Here is a 22,065-nt window from a genome sequence, read left to right on the forward strand (position 1 = left end):
CCATACATTATAGGTTTTTTTTTCTTTGTTTTTTTTTTTATTTTTTATTACTACTTATTTGTTATACATTGTTGGTGGTGGTGTTATTGGCATTTAGATAACAGTTTCATCCGTTTCTTGTTAATGAATGTTTGTTTTTATGTTCATTTCCGTGTTTAGTCTATTCCAGATTGTGCAGATCAATGCTATTACATACACAGCAGCAGAGCTGACTTTGCTACAGAGGCGGCTTTTGTCAATACAATTGCTTTCACTGCCTCACATCACGTAGCTATGATTCTGGAAGTTCTCCGACATCAGTGCATCTACAACATTTTAATCTGTAGCTGTATATCCAGCAACACGAACGTCCAAGGGAAGTATAAATTAAATGTGGTGGAACAGCTCTCTGTCATTTAATCAATTTCCTTATTAACAATTTATATACAATGTTGTCATTGGCACACCGCAAGATGACACATTTTGTCTTTAAAATGTAGTATAGACCAAAGCCTTTCAACAAAACTGAGTGAAATTACTGAGGGAGAAAGGGAGAAAAATGGGGATGGAAACTGCAGGTGGGATCAATCGATATTCAATTATTGTGTTTTTTTTTTTGTGTTAACTGAAGATTACTAGCAGCAGGATAAACTATTTTAAAATTCAAAATAGTAAAACCTTTACAGAGAATAGAAAGTCAAATTCTCTGCTCTGGAATGGGTACAGAGCACACAATCCTACCTTCTATCTTAAAATAAAATTGCTAAAATAAATCCGTTTGTATAGAGGTAACAAAAATGTTTTTGATTGTGTTATAATTACACTGAAGGGATTGGTTTGTCTTGTGAATTTTTCCTACACCTGAAAGAACATGAAGTTTGGTCGTTTTTCCCCTAGCTGTGAGGAAAGAGGCATAGACTGTGGAGACTTCTTATAAGATCTTCCATAGAAATCCGTGTTGTACTCTCACTCTGTCACTCATGCGCAAGAGAGTATGAATAATGAAAGGGATGTGGGCTATATTGAATAATTTGTATTCCTTTTCTTTTCAAAATGGCAATATGCCCAATATACATCACATTGATATTTTACCAGTTATATCGTATCTGTTATTCTTTCCTTATTCATACAAAAAACTTTTAATAATGATTTACAAAATGAACTTTTCAGTGCATGCATGGAGATTTTTTTTTTTTTTAAATCTTTTATTTTTTTTTTGCTTTAAATTCTGATTTGAGTGATTAACCCTGACTTTTTTTTTTTTTTATTTTTTATTTAATTAGTTATTTATTTTTACATCTAAAACCATTTTGAACATCACCAGCATTACTGGCTACAGCTGGATGTATCCTATTTGATCCTTTAACTTTTTTAAAAAAAAAATGTTTGCTACAATAGTTTTAATTTGTCAATCCTGTTTTTATTGATTGTAGATGTTTCTGATATGCTTTACTTTGAAGTCTCTCTGCTGCCAGACTATACAATCTGCATTTCATTCCAGCATCCCACTGGATCCAGTCTTTGTTCTGGTATGTATATATAATGCGGTAAATAAAAAAATTAAAAAACTAAACTATATAAAAAGTACTAAACACATACATAGAATGTGACGGCAGATAAGAACCATTCAGCCCATCTAGTCTGCATAATTTTCAAAATACATTAATTAGTCCCCGGCCTTATCGTAAGTCTGGAATAGCCTTATGCCTATCCCATGAATGCCTAATCTATAAAAGAAAGTGTCTGTTTTGTATGTATGTATATTGCAATTCGGATGTTTTTATTGTTCAATGAATAAACCACATGGTGAAATCAATAATTTATCAGATATGCACAAACACACACTTGTCACTTTTATAACCACTCCAGCGATAAATGTACAGTACTGAGGAAAAATCCCAGAACTAGCACAGTATAGTCTTTACATACAATAAAGAGTTTGTTCTCCATCTGCAAATATGCTACAGATTCTTGGCATCTTTACCTATCGGCAACATTAGATTGGCTGAGATCATCAATTTTGATGATATCTGCCAAGGAAAAAGATGGCCGGTGTGGGGAGAACTGGAAGGCAAGTAAAATACCCCTTTTAAACCCTCAAAGGCAGGACACACAAATAAATAGGTATATTTAAACTATAGGAATACGTGTTTAAAGGAAAACTATAGCATTCAAAATACAAAGACTCCAGATGGTGACATCACTGTTTGGGTTTCTGTGGCCTGGGGAGCATCAGAGGTGAAGTGTACTTACCTAATGCTGTCCCTTGCAGGCTCCACCATGTTAGATGTTTAGATGTTAGTTGTTTAGCTGCTGGCACTTCATCCGCCAGGAACCCACATCAGTTCTTTGTTCTGGCACACACACGAGATTACAGTACTGAGATCTATGGAATTGTGCACACCCCACCAATGCTATGGGGCGACGGTCTCAGAAAACGCAACTGGGTGTGAGTAATGACACCCAAGATATCGGCACTATGCTCAAACGCCCCTTGGCTTCCAGGATGGCGGCCCGAGTAGACGCAGACACTGAGCACAGAGGCTCATGTGAGGACCACAGCGAGATGCTGTAGTCAGCTATCCCTGTGTCACTCATTGAACGGGAAGCAGAGCGAGATGCACTTGCACCAGCTACCAAACAGGACATTCTAAACCTACTGAGAGAATTGAGACAAACGTCTAATGCAAACCTGGATTTAATTAGGACAGCAGTCCAAGCATTGACCGCACAAACACAGGCCTCAGAAGAGGATATCATAGACATAAGAGGTAACAGGTCTTAGGGAGAACCTGCAAAAAGTACAGTCTTCTCAGTCTGCACTACTGATGAGAGTTGATCTCGCTGAAGACCGCAGTCATCCACGATAATATTAAAATCAGGGGCATCCCGGACTCCATCGAATCGACTGAATGCCACATTATCTTCAATGTTTTCTTACTACCATCCTGCCACACACTCATTCGAAAAAGACTGAGCTTGATGGATTTTTTTGTATCCACAAACCCAAGCAAGCTCCATCCTCTGCTTCCCGAGATGTAATCATCATGTTTCTGTCAGGAGTCTTACCTGATGTGGAGTCCTGTATGCAGAGATATACGCTCACCCTTGTAAATAAACACAGACCAAGGTGACCAGAGAAGAAACCAGCTGGCCTGTGAGTCTGTGCATGGGGCTGTGCAGGATCTAGCTCCAAGTCGCAGTACAGGCAAGGACACAAGCAGGAGGATTGTCTAGGAGAAGCCAAAGTCCAGAACGAATAACTCCTTTCACCACGAATGGCACAAATACTGGGACCTGAACTCCCGTAGCACTGCAAGCAAGCTCTTTTTACAGTTTTCTTTTATTGTGTTCATATCTATTTTTCAGTTCCATGTTGATATAAGTGCTGGTGACCCCAATCTACTTAGCTTGTTGCTCCATAGCAGGGGCTTTACCCATCCATTAAGGTACCTTATGCTCTCAAATGAGATCCGTTTTTCCCCCCATGTTACCCTAGGTTAGGGGACGTAACTCTACTTAACTGCAAAGTATACAAGCTCCTCGTACATTAAATGCCCTACTAACGTATAAATATTACCCCCACACTGGTTGTGAATACCGGTTGTTTTCCATGTCTCCTAAAGGCCACGTCTTCTCCTAATAACGCATGTCCTTTAGTATGGGTGTCTTGCCTAGCTATAGATTTATGCTCCGAATATTCCAGGATGCATGCTAGCCAAATGAACATACTCATTGTACATATTTTATATGACTTGTCTTACAAGAGTGAGACGCTTTTCACACAATATTGGTGCCTCATTCTACACTCGTTGTGTGGTTATTATAGCATTCTATGTTACAGCAATATTGACACTCCTCATCATGTAACTCTACGTACCAAAGACGAAAAAAAAAAGGTTTTATGAATCTGAGGGCTGATAACTGATAAAGCGATTTTTCTGTATTTCATTGTCACTTATACTTTTGTATATCTTTACCGCCATAAAAAACAGATTGACAAAAAAAAATAGTTGAAGAGGATCAGACTAATTGATCCCCATCAAGTATAGCAAATGCATATTATGGATTCTAAATTGTATAATTTAACTTCTAATAAACATTCTAATCATCAAATCCTTTCTATCGAAAATCAAAATTCCAAATATAAATGAGGCTCAGTTAGATAGTTTGAATAGCCCAATCTCTTTAAATTAGATCAAAGTGGTAATAGATACTTTGAAACCCAAAAAGCTCCTGGACCAGATGGCGTTACATCTATTATTATTTTTAATCAAAAGTCCCAGGTATTAGTGGTTCCATTGCTATTGAGGGTATTTTCTATTCTTCCAAAGCTGGTACAGTTACTGGAGGAATACCTCCAGGCTTTCATTCTTCCTATTCCAAAAGAAGGCAAAGATCCCACTAAAACTGCTAGTTATAGACCTATCTCCTAAATTTGAGCTCATTTCAATCCATTATTTTCAAATTTATTTGGTCCTATAAAAAAAGAACCTAGAATCTCTCATATAATTCTTCACAAATCAAGAAGGAATGGAGGTTTGGATTCCCATATATCCAGGGGTCAAGTCCTGGGTAAAAAAGTGCAGGAACTCACCCCAGATCCACTCCCCGCCCCCTCCCCCCCCTCACCCCCCAAAAATTATACGCTTGTATGCAGGGGCTGAGTAAGGGCACGGGGCTGAGGGGGGGGGCAGGAGCTGAGGAAGAGGGACAGGAGCTTAGGAGGGTGGGGGGGGGCATGGGCTGAGGAAGGGGACATGGGCTGAGGTAAGGGATAGGGGCTGAGGTAAGGGATAGGGGCTGAGGAAAGGGACAGGAACTGAGGGGCTGAGGAAAGGGACAGGAACTGAGGGGCTGAGGAGGGGGACAGGGGCTGAGGAAAGGGACAGGGGCTGAGGAAAGGGACAGGGGCTGAGGAAAGGGACAGGGACTGAGGAGGGGGGCAAGGACTGAGGAGGGAGACAGGGCTTGAGGAGGGGGGCAGAGACTGAGGAAAGGGACAGGGACTGAGGAGGGGGGCAAGGACTGAGGAGGGAGACAGGGCTTGAGGAGGGGGGCAGGGACTGAGGAGGGAGACAGGGACTGAGTAAGGGGACAGGGCATGAGGAGGGGGACAGGGGCTGAGGAAAGGGACAGGGCCTTAAATAGGGGGACAGTGACTCGGGAAAGGGACTTAGGAGGGGGACAGGGACTGAGGAGGGGGACAGGGACTGAGGAGGGGGACAGGGACTGAGGAGGGGGACAGGGACTGAGGAGGGGGACAGGGACTGAGGAGGGGGACAGGGACTGAGGAAGGGGGACAGGGCCTGAGGAAGGGGGACAGGGCCTGAGGAAGGGGGACAGGGCCTGAGGAAGGGGGACAGGGCCTGAGGAAGGGGGACAGGGCCTGAGGAAGGGGGACAGGGCCTGAGGAAGGGGGACAGGGCCTGAGGAAGGGGGACAGGGCCTGAGGAAGGGGGACAGGGCCTGAGGAAGGGGGACAGGGCCTGAGGAAGGGGGACAGGGCCTGAGGAAGGGGGACAGGGCCTGAGGAAGGGGGACAGGGCCTGAGGAAGGGGGACAGGGCCTGAGGAAGGGGGACAGGGCCTGAGGAAGGGGGACAGGGCCTGAGGAGGGGGGGCAGGAACTGAGGAAGGGGAACAGGGCCTCAGGAAAGGGGCAGGGACTGAGGAGGGGGACAGGGACTGAGGAGGGGGACAGGGACTGAGGAGGGGGACAGGGACTGAGGAGGGGGACAGGGACTGAGGAGGGGGACAGGGACTGAGTAAGGGGATAGGGCTTGAGGAGGGGGGCATGGACTGGGGAAAAGGACTAAGGAGGGAGACAGGGACTGAGGGGGGGGCAGGGCCTCAAATAGGGGGACAGGGACTGAGGATGGGGGACAGAGCCTTAAATAGGGGGACTGGGACTGAGGAGGGGGGACAGGGCCTTAAATAGAAGGGCAGGGACTGAGGAGGGGGGCAGGAACTGAGGACTGGGGACAGGGCCTTAAATAGGGGGACAGGGACTGAGGAGGGGGGACAGGACCTTAAATAGGGGGACAGGGACTCAGGAAAGGGACAGGCCTGAGGAGGGGGACAGGGACTGAGTAAGGGGATAGGGCTTGAGGAGGGGGACAGGGACTAAGGAGGGGGGCAGGAACTGAGGAGGGGGGACAGGGCCTTAAATAGGGGGACAGGGACCGAGGAGGGGGGCAGGAACTGAGGAGGGGGGACAGGGCCTTAAATAGGGGGACAGGGACCGAGGAGGGGGGCAGGAACTGAGGAGGGGGGACAGGGCCTTAAATAGGGGGACAGGGACTCAGGAATGGGACAGGCCTGAGGAGGGGGACAGGGACTGAGTAAGGGGATAGGGCTTGAGGAGGGGGGCATGGACTGGGGAAAAGGACTAAGGAGGGAGACAGGGACTGAGGGGGGGGGGCAGGGCCTCAAATAGGGGGACAGGGACTGAGGAGGGGGGACAGGGCCTTAAATAGGGGGACAGGGACTGAGGAGGGGGGCAGGAACTGAGGAGGGGGACAGGGCCTTAAATAGGGGGACAGGGACTGAGGAGGGGGGCAGGAACTGAGGAGGGGGGACAGGGCCTTAAATAGGGGGACAGGGACTGAGGAGGGGTGCAGGAACTGAGGAGGGGGGACAGGGCCTTAAATAGGGGGACAGGGACTGAGGAGGGGGGACAGGGCCTTAAATAGGGGGACAGGGACTGAGGAGGGGGGCAGGAACTGAGGAGGGGGACAGGGCCTTAAATAGGGGGACAGGGACCGAGGAGGGGGGCAGGAACTGAGGAGGGGGGACAGGGCCTTAAATAGGGGGACAGGGACTCAGGAATGGGACAGGCCTGAGGAGGGGGACAGGGACTGAGTAAGGGGATAGGGCTTGAGGAGGGGGGCATGGACTGGGGAAAAGGACTAAGGAGGGAGACAGGGACTGAGGGGGGGGGACAGGGCCTTAAATAGGGGGACAGGGACTGAGGAGGGGGGCAGGGCCTTAAATAGGGGGACAGGGACTGAGGAGGGGGGCAGGAACTGAGGAGGGGGACAGGGCCTTAAATAGGGGGACAGGGACTGAGGAGGGGGGCAGTGTGGCGAAACCAGCTTCGCCACTGTGAACTGGAGAGGCCTGGCTGCTGGCCTCCTGCCCGCTGACTATGGCCCCTGGACGTGTTGCACTTTAGAAACTATATTTGGGCATGTAATAATTTATATTGCTGCTACTGGCCCTTTAAAATCAGCGATGGACATATTGGGACTTTTGGGACTAATGTCCCTTTAAGACTTTGTAACATATCACAGTAATACTGTCTTAAATATTATGTAGGTATTTATGTGTTCAGTTAAACTGGGGATATGTAGAAATGTGTGTTTTATGTGTTAAATGTATCAGTAGGTAATTTTATGTCTTTTACTGTCTTTTTGCAACCATGTGGTTAATGGAGTCTGACTCTAGTCCTAGATAATTGAATTACTTCTCCAATTATCTCCAGGGCAGAAGGGAGGAAGCCGGGATGCATTGTGGGGGATGTTTTACTTCTGTTTGAGCCAGATTGTGCCATGCTGCAAGCCCAGGCCCAAAAGATACTTTTAGTAACTTTTAAACCCCTGGTCGGATTCATGCCATTTTTTAATATGTTGTTCCCCTGAATGGATTGATTGTGGATATGTATTTTTATGTGAATGTGATGTATGGTTTTAAAGTTATGGAAGTTGTGTAAAAGTATATTTTAAACTGTATGCATAATGGGATTATGTGTCACACTAAGGGGAGGGGATGTGTGGGAGGTAACATCTATGTCATTGGTTATTTTATGCCTCCCCCTGGGTGTGGCCTGTATGTGTGAGTTGGAAATAAAAGCCAGACTGGGTGTCCCAGTCTAGAGTTCTTGCTTAACCCTCAAAGCGATGTGTCGTCTCGGTCTTTGGGGGAATGGGATTGTAAGCTGACTGCCAAGAGTGTAAGCCGATGTCTGCTTTTCTTGTTCAGCTGTTCCAGTGTTCGTGTGGTTCCAGTCGGGAGAATGGTGTTTGCAGTAGCTGCCTGTGCATCTGGAAAGGGGATTATCGCCTAAACGCATTTTTCCCCTTTCATGCTGAAACGGTCTGTTACAATTGGTGGCAAGCGGCGGGATCGTTCCTACAACCAGAGGGACAGCTACAGACAACACCATTTCTGGATTACAAATTGAGGGCAACGCTAGTATCCGTACAGCGACCCTAGCTACAAAGGAAATAAGAAAATGGAAGGAGACAGAGTCGCAGCTGCTGCAGCACCTCCAAGGGAGAAGGAGGAATCCGAGTTTATCAGGGAATACAGGAGCAGGATGGCTCTATTCTCACCAGCCCGAGCGGTGCAGATGGCATCCCGGGTCTACGACGATGTACAGGCGTACCTCATGCTGCTAAGGACGCAGAGGATCCAACAAGATTGGTCCTGTGAGGAACCACAACAGGCAGGTGGAGATGGGACCGAGGTCTCTCCACCGGGCCCAACGGGATGGTGGGCAGCAGGCCCAGATCCCCAGCGACAGAGTAAGTCCCAGGGAGATGAAGGTGTCGTCCTTCCTCCCCAGCGGCAGGCTGAGTTACAGGGGGCAGAGGTTGTTGTTCCTGCCCCCCAGCAGCAAAGTGATGTGCCAGGAAGGCAGTGTGAAGTGAAGGGAGAGGAGAGCAGCGTCCTCCCTCCCCAGCGGCAGTGTGTACCCCAGGGAGATGAAGGTGTCGTCCTTCCTCCCCAGCGGCAGGCTGAGTTACAGGGGGCAGAGGTTGTTGTTCCTGCCCCCCAGCAGCAAAGTGATGTGCCAGGAAGGCAGTGTGAAGTAAAGGGAGAGGAGAGCAGTGTCCTCCCTCCCCAGCGGCAGTTTGCCATCCAGAGAGAGGAGCTTGTTACACCCTCTCTCCCACGGCAACCTAACCCACCGAGGGGAGATGTTAAGCCCCACAACTGTGCAGATGGGACCGTAGTCTCTGCACTTACAGCACAAGGGATAGGGACGGTCGGTCCTGTTCCCCAGCCTCAGTGTGATGGATCCAAAGGGGAGACAGTCAGTCTCCCCCTCCGGCAGTCGAGCTGTGCACCTAAAGGGGAGACAGCCAGTCTCCAGCAACCAGGCGCCCACCAGACTACTCCCGTGGTAGTGCTGGCAACAGGACAGAGTACCGCTGGTCTCTGCCCCCTCAGCAACCCACCAAGGCAGCCTACCCGTCTCCCACCCAGCAGTGGTGAAACCCCAGAACTTGGACAAAATTCTTCCTCACCCAGATGTAGTAACCGGTTAGTGGGGGCGGGCTGCTCTGTTATTTCTGTTTTGTGGGTGGGTTGCTGGACTAACCAGGGCACTGACCGGCAGAAAGTCAGGTACCCTGTTAGTCTAATTGGCAAAGGGGAGAAATGTGGCGAAACCAGCTTCGCCACTGTGAACTGGAGAGGCCTGGCTGCTGGCCTCCTGCCCGCTGACTATGGCCCCTGGACGTGTTGCACTTTAGAAACTATATTTGGGCATGTAATAATTTATATTGCTGCTACTGGCCCTTTAAAATCAGCGATGGACATATTGGGACTTTTGGGACTAATGTCCCTTTAAGACTTTGTAACATATCACAGTAATACTGTCTTAAATATTATGTAGGTATTTATGTGTTCAGTTAAACTGGGGATATGTAGAAATGTGTGTTTTATGTGTTAAATGTATCAGTAGGTAATTTTATGTCTTTTACTGTCTTTTTGCAACCATGTGGTTAATGGAGTCTGACTCTAGTCCTAGATAATTGAATTACTTCTCCAATTATCTCCAGGGCAGAAGGGAGGAAGCCGGGATGCATTGTGGGGGATGTTTTACTTCTGTTTGAGCCAGATTGTGCCATGCTGCAAGCCCAGGCCCAAAAGATACTTTTAGTAACTTTTAAACCCCTGGTCGGATTCATGCCATTTTTTAATATGTTGTTCCCCTGAATGGATTGATTGTGGATATGTATTTTTATGTGAATGTGATGTATGGTTTTAAAGTTATGGAAGTTGTGTAAAAGTATATTTTAAACTGTATGCATAATGGGATTATGTGTCACACTAAGGGGAGGGGATGTGTGGGAGGTAACATCTATGTCATTGGTTATTTTATGCCTCCCCCTGGGTGTGGCCTGTATGTGTGAGTTGGAAATAAAAGCCAGACTGGGTGTCCCAGTCTAGAGTTCTTGCTTAACCCTCAAAGCGATGTGTCGTCTCGGTCTTTGGGGGAATGGGATTGTAAGCTGACTGCCAAGAGTGTAAGCCGATGTCTGCTTTTCTTGTTCAGCTGTTCCAGTGTTCGTGTGGTTCCAGTCGGGAGAATGGTGTTTGCAGTAGCTGCCTGTGCATCTGGAAAGGGGATTATCGCCTAAACGCATTTTTCCCCTTTCATGCTGAAACGGTCTGTTACAGGCAGGAACTGAGGAGGGGGGACAGGGCCTTAAATAGGGGGACAGGGCCTTAAATAGGGGGACAGGGACTGAGGAGGGGGGCAGGAACTGAGGAGGGGGGACAGGGCCTTAAATAGGGGGACAGGGACTGAGGAGGGGGGACAGGGCCTTAAATAGGGGGACAGGGACTGAGGAGGGGGGCAGGAACTGAGGAGGGGGACAGGGCCTTAAATAGGGGGACAGGGACTGAGGAGGGGGGCAGGAACTGAGGAGGGGGGCAGGAACTGAGGAGGGGGGCAGGAACTGAGGAGGGGGGACAGGGCCTTAAATATGGGGACAGGGACTGAGGAGGGGGGACAGGGCCTTAAATAGGGGACAGGGACTGGGGAGGGGGACAGGGACTGGGGAGGGGGACAGGGACTGGGGAGGGGGACAGGGACTGGGGAGGGGGACAGGGACTGGGGAGGGGGACAGGGACTGGGGAGGGGGACAGGGACTGGGGAGGGGGACAGGGACTGGGGAAGGGGACAGGGACTGGGGAAGGGGACAGGGACTGGGGAGGGGGACAGGGACTGGGGAGGGGGACAGGGACTGGGGAGGGGGACAGGGACTGGGGAGGGGGACAGGGACTGGGGAGGGGGACAGGGACTGGGGAGGGGGACAGGGACTGAGTAAGGGGATAGGGCTTGAGGAGGGAGGCATGGACTGGGGAAAAGGACTAAGGAGGGAGACATGGACTGGGGAAAAGGACTAAGGAGGGAGACAGGGACTAAGGAGGGGGGACAGGGCCTTAAATAGGGGGACAGGGACTGAGGAGGGGGGGGACAGGGCCTTAAATAGGGGGACAGGGACTGAGGAGGGGGGACAGGGCCTTAAATAGGGGGACAGGGACTGAGGAGGGGGGACAGGGCCTTAAATAGGGGGACAGGGACTGGGGAGGGGGACAGGGACTGAGGAAAGGGATAAAAAAAAAAAACTAAAGTGCCTTCCCCCCTCCCTGAGGCTTACCTTGGGCCAGGAGGGGTGGGACAGGATCTGGAACCTGCAGCCTGCAGTCAGTGGAGTAAGCCGGCCTCTCCTGATGATGTCAGGAGGAGGGGGCGTGGCTTCCTCTGCTCCCCAGCGGTCCTGTGAGAAGAGCAGAGAAAGTCACGCCCCCTCCTACTGACATCATCAGGAGAGGCTGGACAACTCCACTGACTGCAGGGGGAGAGGGGAGTTTAGAAATCCGAGTCCCCAGTCAGAGGCAGGGGATTCGGATTTGTGCTCCCCCTGCTCTCGCATCCGCTTGTGCCAGCCCTGGATCCTGCAGGACTAGTAATGGGAACGGCGTTCCTGCTGTGGAAAAAGTGCAGGAACGCCGTTCCCACGCGTTCCTGCAGGACTCGAGCCCTGCATATATCTTTGCATTACATGAAACCTGTATGTTAGCCCAGTTTTTAGCTTGGGACACAAGCAATAACTGCAATAATCTATGGAAGGAAATGGAAGCTCAAGAGTTCAAGATAGATATACTTTATGATTGCTTTTGGATAGAATGGAAATGCCCTTTAGAGAAAATTACGGTAAATCCAATTATCAGAGTGACTTTAAATACGATAAGCATAAGGAAATTAACTGATCAAACCAATGGTATAGCATTATCTGTTCTTATAGAAATATTACATATAAATGAGAGAGTTGGATCTGAAAAGTTGGAGGAACTGTGGGATCAATTTAATATGAATAATTTGTGTGTCTGAATGTGTATGTGTGTCTATGAGTACGTGTGTATATATCTGAGTGTGTGTGTGTGTGTGTGTCTACATGTGTATGTATGTGTGTGTCTGTTTTTCTGCATGTGTGGGGTAGGAGGTAGATGTATGGGGGGGGGGGCAAATTTCAAACCGGGCCCCATAGTTTCTAGTTACGCCTCTGTATAAGATTCTATATAGGTGGTATTTGATTTCAACAAGATTAAACAAAATATATAGTGACCAAAATGATCAATGCTGGAGGTGTAACAATGCTAAAGGATCCCACTTCCACATTTGGTGGGAATGCTCAGGGCTAAATATTAAAAAAAGAATCTTAAAGCTCACTTAATGGAACATATAGGGAAAGATTTCCCTTTGACCCCACTGTTCTTCCTCTTTCACTTAGACCCTTCTCAATGGGATAACCCCTTCTCCTTTCTTACAAACCATATCATGCTAGCAGTGAAAATCTGTATTGCAAGATATTGGAAAAAAGCAAGAGCCCCCGAATTGGCGCAAAATATTGAACCAAACAAATTCAGTGCATAATGGAGAAGGGATTTTATTTAAAGAATAATCAGTTGAACCTATATGCCAAAATCTGGGATAAATGGGAAACCTATGCAGATACACGAGTTAGGCACTCTTAACTGTTTAACCCTTGAGGAGAGCCAAATTACTATAGAATACCAGATTGATTAATAGACTATGGGAACAACCCCACCGTCTCGCCGCGTCAGAATGAATTAAGTATGGTGTATGAATGTTTAGTTGAGTGTTTGTAGTTATTAATTTAATGGATAATTGAAACATATAAAAAGGAAAAATGTATTAGAAAGAGAAATAGAAAATATATATTTTTTTGTAAATTTGCGAATTAAGCAACCAAGAAATAAATGATGAAAAAAGTATATCCTTGTTTACTTTATACCAATCTGATATTTCTCTAAAAAAAAAAATAAAAAAAAAATTGAGCTGTTCAATCATGAATTAGTGCCACTAGACTTTCCATAGTATGGTTTAACCAAATTTCTGATGGAATAAAGTTTAGTGGAAGAACTGATGTTTTCCACGATTTACAAATCACCATATTGGTAGCTATACAAATACTAGATGAAAGGGATGGTTGACTAATCTCGGACTTATACAGATTGCCTACGTACTGAGACAATTGAGTAGATTACATCTGCCAAAGGAACAATATAACATTCAAACAAACTTTTATTCTAAACACTATAGCGTCTCCTCACTGTTAAGATTCAGCACCACCCCTTAAATTTAAGTTTTAAAAAACAAGGTTTTAACTTTCATTTTTATATATTGCCAAGATTCTCTGTGCAGGCGCCCGCTTCTACTTCTGTGACATCATCCAGCAGATTTCACTTCATAATCTTCTCATTCAATCCAATGCGCCTCATAAATCAGCATTAAGAATGGAAAAAAGCAAGTGCTGCCCTCAGGGCCGGACTGGGATAAAAATTCGGCCCGGGCATTTTTCTATCACAGCGACCCACTAAGAAGGGGGCGGGGCAGAGAGGGTGTGTTTTGTCCTAACTAACGACAAACACGCCCCCTCTCAAAGTGCAGGCCAGGGCAGACCATGCGCAGAGCTCTGCTAAAGAGCTCTAGCATGAGAAAAAGCCCTGTATTTGTTCTGCACAGTGCAAGCAAATTTAATAACATGCTTGCACTGTGTTTCCTTGCAACTTGTCTCTGGTGTCTCTATAAATGGATACCAGGAGACACAACTGCCAGGAAAGAGTATTGTGCATGTGTTTGGAGCCTGCTTGTGGGATTGTGTGTGTGTATAGAGTGAGCTGATTGTGGTGTGGTATTGTGTAATAAGGTTGGTTTTAGTCGTGTTGTGTTTGTGGTGTAATGTAATGCATATGTGGCTAGGGGCTGTAGAGAATGTGTGTATAGGGGATGTAGCAAGTGTGTGCATACAGGCTATAGTGTGTGTATAGGGGATGTAGTGTTTGTAGAGAGTGTGTGTTTAGGGGTGTAGTATGTTTGCTTACAAGGAATCTAGTGTGTGTATAGGGGATCCAGAGTGTGTATGTCAGGAATGTAGTGTGTGTGTGTGTGTGTATGTATGTAGTGTGTGTGTATGTATATATGTTTGGAAGTAGTGTGTATGTGAGGGGTGATGTGTGTGTGTGTGTGAGGGTGCTGTGTGTGATGTGTGTGTGAGGGTGCTGTGTGTGATGTGTTTTGTGAGGGTGCTGTGTGTGATGTGTGTGTGAGAGTGCCGTGTGTGATAGTGCTGTGGATGATGTGTGTGTGTGTGAGAGTGCGTGTGAGAATGCTGTGTGTAAATGTTAGGGATTGTGTGTTGGGGTAAATAAACAAATGAAAAAATCTAAGCAGGCATTATATCCCCCCCTCCCGTATTACCTTTAGTCTGGGAGGGGGGGACCGGCACGGTGGTATTTGGGAGGTGGGGGGAGAGGCACTCACACGCCATCCCTGGTGGTCCAGTGGTGAGTGAACTCTAGCCTGCGAGGCTAGAGTTCACTCTTGTGCGATCCAGTTGTTGCCATGGCAACGCTCCGGATCTCGTGAGAGGAACCCGGCGGAACTGCAAGATAGAGCTCCGCCGGGTCCTCTCCTTCCCTCCCCAGCCGCAGGTCTGTCCAAGTGGGCCGGTGAGGGAGATCTTTGATCTCCCCACCGGCCCGTCGTGGCAAACAGCGGGGCCGGCGCTCGGATAGTGCCGGCCCTGCATAGACCGGCAGGGGAGATCCTGGGACCTCCCCTGCCAGCCTCGGCCCATGGCCACCGCGGCCCACTGGGCATTTGCCTGGTGTGCCCGATGGCAAGTCCGGGCCTGGCTGCCCTCCTCCAATCAAATTCTCTATAAGAAGCATTCAGAGGAGGTGACTTGTGAGTCTGATTCTGTCCTCTCAGCAGGAAGACCGCCACTAGAGGTGTGTTCAACCTTGCATTGGAAACATTGCCATACCTACTAGACTGCAATGTCTTGCATTGCAGGGCTTAACCCCTTAAGGACACATGACGGAAATATTCCGTCATGATTCCCTTTTATTCGAGAAGTTGTGTCCTTAAGCTGTTAAACTAAATGTCAATGGCACCTAGGCCACTTCATTGAGATTGTGGTCTGGGTGTCTTTAGTGGTCCTTTTAAGGATATATCATCAAGAAATTACTTTAAATGAATTGTCCTTGATAAGAGTGCAAACCAAGTTTTTGTTTATCATCTCTCTCTGTGCAGTTTCCATTGATGTTGTGAGCTCCAGGGACTTGATATGCAAGGCGTATACCAACAAGTCAGATCCCCCATTTCCCTTTAGTGATGAAATCATAACGAAAATCATGACACGGTAATCTGGATTCTAAATCTTGCTAATGCTGTATCTCTTAGATTGTATTTCAGATGTTGATAATATTTCTATAATTATAATTTTCTGAAATGTTTCTGCTGCAAAGTAATCACGAAGGTTGAAAAAAACAAAAAGACTCCAGTCCATCAAGTTCAACTTTTCGCACTCCTATCTATGGTGGCATTCCTGTATATAAAACACTTATTAAAAAAATCTATAAATACAAAATGTAAATATTAACTGCTGCATTCTCCTGTAATTTTCATTGATTATTTTGACATTACAGCTTTGTTCTATTCTAATTTTACTCAAATTGGGAAGATTTTGAGTTGGCTATAACTGCAAATTTGATACAATAATGTTAAAGAGTTAGCTAGAAGAATTCTGTAAAGTAGACAAATGAAATGTTTGTATGTAAGCGTGAGGATAGAAAATAAGAAGGTGGAAATTTGAAAAAAAAAATGTGTCCAGTTACATTCCACCTAAGAGAGTAGATGTAAACTTCTGAGTTCTAATTCAGTTGTATTTGAGCTGTACTTTTATTGTAGAATAGTAAACATTTTTGAATGTTGCTATCCAATGTAACAATTGTGGAGAAGAATTGTGTGAGAAGAAACACAGAAGAAAGAAAAAAAGGGGTAGCCCCCTTTTAGTCAAATATCAAAAATACAAAATAAAAAAAAATGATAATCGGAAGTGTGAAAGGGTACTAATAAGATTATGTTAAAAAAAATGTGTATAGTGGATACATCTAAAACTAAAAACCATTTACTATCAATATGGAAATTATCCAGGTAGTATAGAGGAAAGAAACTAAGTAACAATACTAATACTTGTTCTACCCCTTTGGACTTCCATATTAGGAACACATGATTATTCATTTAAATTTTTTATTTTTTACAAAAAAGAAAGGGAATAAGGGAATATTAGTAGAGCAATTTGATTGGCTGGAAATGCCCATTCAGTTCACCTGGTTTCATTCAGGATAGGGACAACTTGGTTTAACCCCTTAAGGACCGGACTGTTTTTGCGATGTTGTACATTTGCGACCAGGCATCTTTTTACACTTTTGCGGTGTTTGTGTTTAGCTGTAATTTTCCGCTCTCTCATTTACTGTTCCCATACAAATTATATATTGTTTTTTTTCAGGACAAAGGGGGCTTTCTTTACATACCATTATTTATATAATCTCATGTAATTTAATTTAAAAAAAAATGAAAAAATATGATGAAAAATTGAAAAAAATACATGTTTTTTGACTTTTATGTGAAAAATATTTTTCTCATCTACAAAAGCGAATGAAAAAAACTGCTAAATAGATTCAGAATTTTGTCCTGAGTTTAAAATACCCAGTGTTTACATGCTTTTTGCTATTTTTTTGCATGTTATAGGGCTATAAGTACAAGTATATTGCGGTTTCAAAACATACATTTTTTAAATGTATCAATAGTGACATTGTAACACTATTATCTGTCATAAATCGCTAAATAACACCCCACATGTACATATTTTTTTTAAAGTAGACAACCCAGGGTATTCAATATGGGGTATGTCCAGACTTTTTTAGTAGCCACTTAGTCGCAAACACTGGCCAAAGTTAGCGTTCATATTTGTTTGTGTGTGAAAAAAGTAAACTAAATTGAATGCTAATTTTGGCCAGTGTTTGTGACTAAGTGGTTACTAAAAAAGACTGGACATACCCCATTTGCAATACCTTGGGTTGTCTTCTTTTGCAAATGGTTTGCCATCATGGGGGTAATTCTCATTCCTGGGCTACCATACGCTCTCAACGGTAACCAACCTGGCCATTTTTAATGTAAAAATATTTTACCCATATATTTGACCCTGTAACTTTCAAAAACGCTATAAAACCTGTACATGGGGGGTACTGTTATACTCAGGAGACTTTGCTGAACACAAATATTAGTGTTTCAAAACTGGAAAATGTATCACAACAATTATGTCATCAGTAAAAGTGCTGTTTGTGTGTGAAAAATGCAAAAAAGTCACTTTCACTGACAATATCATCGCTGTGATATGTTTTATTGTTTTGAATCACTAATATTTGTGTTCAGCGAAGTCTCCTGAGTAAAACAGTACCCCCCATGTACAGGTTTTAGGGTGTCGTAGAACGTTACAGGATAAAATACAGTGATAGCAAATTAAATTCTCTGGACTTTCGGCCTGGGTTGGCAGGCAGGTCCCTTAAATTGCAATCAATAAAATAACTTAATTATGTAAAAATATTACATAAATACGCATGTAGAATTTAAATATATATGCATATCTCTATATTTGAAGTCTACGTGTATATTTATATAATTATTTATGTAATTTTGTATATGGACATATGAATAGTTCGTATTCTTTTTATTTATTTATATATACATAGATATATATACAATTTCATTCTAAGTGTATTTTGATATAAATATATATATATAATTTTTTTATTATTTTTACATATTTAATTTAAATTACTTATTTGTATTTTATAATAATATATATACAATATATATATATATAGTTATTATATATATTATATATACGTGTGTAATTTAATTATAAGTGTATTTTTACATTTATATGTACATATTAATCTAAAAATACACTTAGCATGACATTATATATGATATATAGACATATATTATATAGGTATAATATATGTCTATATATCATATAAAGAAAAGGAGAAAGTTCTTGCACTCACGCTATAAGTTGCCTTGAGAACCGGGTGCTATACCCAGGGCTTGATTATATATATTTTTAATATTTTTAATATTTTAATATATAATATTTTTTTATTAACTTTAATTTTTTTTTTTATGATTTTACAGTTGCAGGGAGACTGCCTGTCAGCACAGACAGTCCCCCTGCAGGCAGACACATGGACACCTATTGTGACCATGTGGTCGCCCTGTTGAGCGATCACATGGCCACAGGGGTCCTAATTCGCCAAGGGGAGACTGTCTGGGCTGCAGGCAGTCTCCCCACAACGGGAGCACCGCCGATCGCCGCGGGGGGAACGACGGCGATCGGGTAAGTACATTGGACCGTTAGGACGGTTCAGGACCGTCAACGGTCGGCAACGCAAAAATGCCGATGACGGTCCTGAACCATCCTCGGTCCTTAAGGGGTTAAAAAAAAAAAAATAATAAAAAAAATCATAAATGGCATCTGTGCATTTCTAGTTTTTGGTTTTGAAGAATTGTGAGTTTTTTGTTTTTTTTAAATATAGTTTAGTTTCATGCATAAAAATATTTAAATGATTATTTTATTGGGTGCCTTTTTATAGATGGAAGGTGATGTCTTGTTGATATTCAGGTCAGCTAAGTAATTCATATTATATATTTTTCAGATATTTTATTTGGCTTTTAGGTGAAGATGAGTGCTTACACTCTACACCTCAATGCCCCCCCCCCCCACCACCACCCTCAATTTCTGTAGGATTACGGGTTTGAAATGTAGGAGAAAGGAAAAGTTAGTGATTGAGGTAAAGGGGGGCAGATTTATTTTTCTTCTAAAATAAATTATTGCATTAGTATAGCTTATTCTTTCTTTAACTATGATTTTTTATTTCCTGAGTCTCTGCCCCAACTTCCCTACAGCGATATGTAAAATGGTGTAGGCAGTGATTTCTGTTTTTTTTGTTCTGTCTTTACTCTTTTTCCAGTTCTGAACTGTATCCGCTGTAAAAATACAGCTGTGTGCATACCTCATGCATTTCTCGCTTATGACGGTCCAAGGGTGGGACTGTTAAATCCGCACTTCTGATAGCACCTATCACTGTATTGTGTATTTGATCTCAATCAACATTTAATACATCAGAAATAATGGAGATAAATATTCTATTATGGTTTAAAAGGCTATGAAGTATTTACAATTATGGAGATAGTTGGCTATCTATTATAATTTTTTTTTTAATTTTATTTTCCAGTTGCATATCTATACCCATAACTATACGAACTATATTTAAGAAGGCCAAAGAGAAAGTTGCATATGAGGCTGCCATGTTCAGGGATCCTTTTAAGCAGTTAGTACCACAGATATCAAAGGGCTTCTTAGAACATGATGGAGCTCAAGAGGCTAGACCAAGTTTTAGAAAGGACACAAACAAAGCTACTTCACCTATTGCACGCCCTTACATGGACACTGAGTTAATCCAGGATCCTAAACTGTACCCAGAGTGCAGTGACTCTCCCAAACCTTGTTCCACTATTGTAGAAGGAACAGACTATATCAGTGCACAAGTTGATTGTTCAGAAATGGTTCAATATGACTCTCCAACAAGGCAACAGTCATCTGATGACATCAGAGAGGAACATAGTTCTGTTGCAGAGGAATCTAGTCCAATCAAGACAGCAAATCCAAGTCCTTTTATGACTGAAGGTCTTCCTCCTCATGTGACACAGGAGACCAGTTTTGTGACGTCTGAAGATACAAACTCTACTGAAAAGCTCAGTTCAAGTGTTCTAGAAGAGCTGAGTTCAAGCTTTCCAGGAGACCTTAATAGCAGCATTAATGAAGATGGCTCTTAGTGTTACAGGATAGTTGGTCCAAGTCTGCGTTTCTGATCAGTTGATCTAAACTTTATATACTCTTATAAAAAGATTTTTGAGTTGGCATCTATTGTCTTACAAAAGAATAAATGAACATTTATTGAAATTGTAATTTTTTTCAATAGATTATTTAGGAGTGTTCTGTCTGAGGTGAGTGTTTAGTATTATGAATAAATAGTCATAACTGTGCTCTCACGGTAACTTTCAGATGAATGTTTTGGCTTGGTTCATTTGTTACTTTAAGGGGAAATTTTCTGCTGAATTCTAGATTCCTGCTCTGCTATTGTCCAGGTTTCAGGAAACCCAATTCACATGTGGTAGAAGTAGCTGATCTGGAAATGTCTTTGTGTCTCTCTCAGGATCTCATGAAAGCTTGTGTTTCCAAATTCTCTTATTCCAATGAATAAAAAGGTATAAGACTGTTGTCTGCCATTTTACACGCACACACACACACACTATGTATGTGTGTGTGTGTATGTATGTATAATAAATGTGTGTGTGTGTGTGTATGTATGTATAATAAATGTGTGTGTGTGTGTGTGTGTGTATGTATGTATAATAAATGTATGTGTGTGTGTGTATGTATGTATGTATAATGTGTGTGTGTGTGTGTGTATGTATGTATGTATAATAAGTGTGTGTGTGTGTGTGGGTATAATAAGTGTGTGTGTGTGTGGGCATAATAAGTGTGTGTGTGTGTGGGCATAATAAGTGTGTGTGTGTGTGGGCATAATAAGTGTGTGTGTGTGTGGGCATAATAAGTGTGTGTGTGTGTGGGCATAATAAGTGTGTGTGTGTGTGGGCATAATAAGTGTGTGTGTGTGTGTGGGCATAATAAGTGTGTGTGTGTGTGGGCATAATAAGTGTGTGTGTGTGTGGGCATAATAAGTGTGTGTGTGTGTGGGCATAATAAGTGTGTGTGTGTGTGGGCATAATAAGTGTGTGTGTGTGTGTGGGCATAATAAGTGTGTGTGTGTGTGTGTGTGGGCATAATAAGTGTGTGTGTGTGTGGGCATAATAAGTGTGTGTGTGTGTGTGTATAATAAGTGTGTGTGTGTGTGTGTATAATAAATGTGTGTGTGTGTGTGTGTGGGCATAATAAATGTGTGTGTGTGTGTGTGTGTGTATATATATATATATACACAAACAAACATAAAAGATCCACTAAACTCAATCATTCACTAAACCACAATTTCCAAATTTACAGAATGTTATATTCTTTTTGTTTTGAAAAACGCATAACCTAGGCGAAAATAATGGGTGTTTAATTAGAGTATATAATCGCACATTGCATAAGCCTGCCACAACACCAACATGTACCCTATTTTTGTCAGGTCATATCCTAGCACCCTATTAGCTGCTCTTAAGAGATTAATACACTTACTTTGGAAGTCATTCCTCATGACACTATCTGCAGTGCAAGGTTAAATGGGGCCCTAGAATAGGGCACATGTGAAGGAGATGGGTGCAAAACCAGAGAGTTAGTTTGGACTCGGGGACTATTTTGTGCCCTAGGCAAGACCAGTTTCTTGCACCCCTCCCAATAAAAATGGCTAACTTTGTGTGCTTCTTTCTTCCTCCAGCCCCTTTGTGTGTTACTTTCTTTCTCAATTCCTTTTTTTGTCTCTCTCTCCCCCCCCCCACAGTCTCTGTGTGTCTCTTTGTAGTTGTCCTCAACCTCTTTGTGGGTCTCTTTGCACCCCCCCCCCGATCCTCTGTGTGTGTGTGTCTTTGCCCATCCCCCCCCCCAAACTACCAGGTGTGTGTATTTGCCCACCCAGCCCCTCTGTGTTTCTTTGACCCCCTGCCCCTCTGTGTCTGTGTCTTTGTCCCCCAGCCCCAATGTTTGGGTGCCTTTGTTCAACCGAAGTCCCACTGTGTCTCACTTTATAGTCCTTCCCAATGTCTGCCTCTTTGGCCATGGTCAAGATTACCTGCGGCAAGTGCCCCCTATAGCCCACTAGCTGCAGGTAGGAGATGAAGAGGCATAGGTTTGCAATAGAAGGTAAGAGATGAAGTGACCTCTCCTGCTGATTAAGGGATGTAACTCTCACCATC

General features: G+C 44.0%; 1 protein-coding gene across 1 annotated transcript; it reads left to right on the forward strand.

The window, feature by feature from the left end:
- Window positions 1–212: 212 nt before the first annotated feature.
- LOC134608029 (uncharacterized) lies at window positions 213–19,989 on the forward strand. The gene is made up of 4 exons (XM_063450660.1): window positions 213–353; window positions 1,411–1,508; window positions 15,340–15,448; window positions 19,386–19,989. The coding sequence occupies exons 1-4, from the start codon at window positions 274–276 to the stop codon at window positions 19,984–19,986; spliced, it is 888 nt and encodes a 295-aa protein (XP_063306730.1). The 5' UTR covers window positions 213–273; the 3' UTR covers window positions 19,987–19,989.
- Window positions 19,990–22,065: the final 2,076 nt, after the last annotated feature.

The sequence above is a fragment of the Pelobates fuscus genome, chromosome 4, assembly GCF_036172605.1.
Source record: "Pelobates fuscus isolate aPelFus1 chromosome 4, aPelFus1.pri, whole genome shotgun sequence".
NCBI classification, from domain to species: domain Eukaryota; kingdom Metazoa; phylum Chordata; class Amphibia; order Anura; family Pelobatidae; genus Pelobates; species Pelobates fuscus.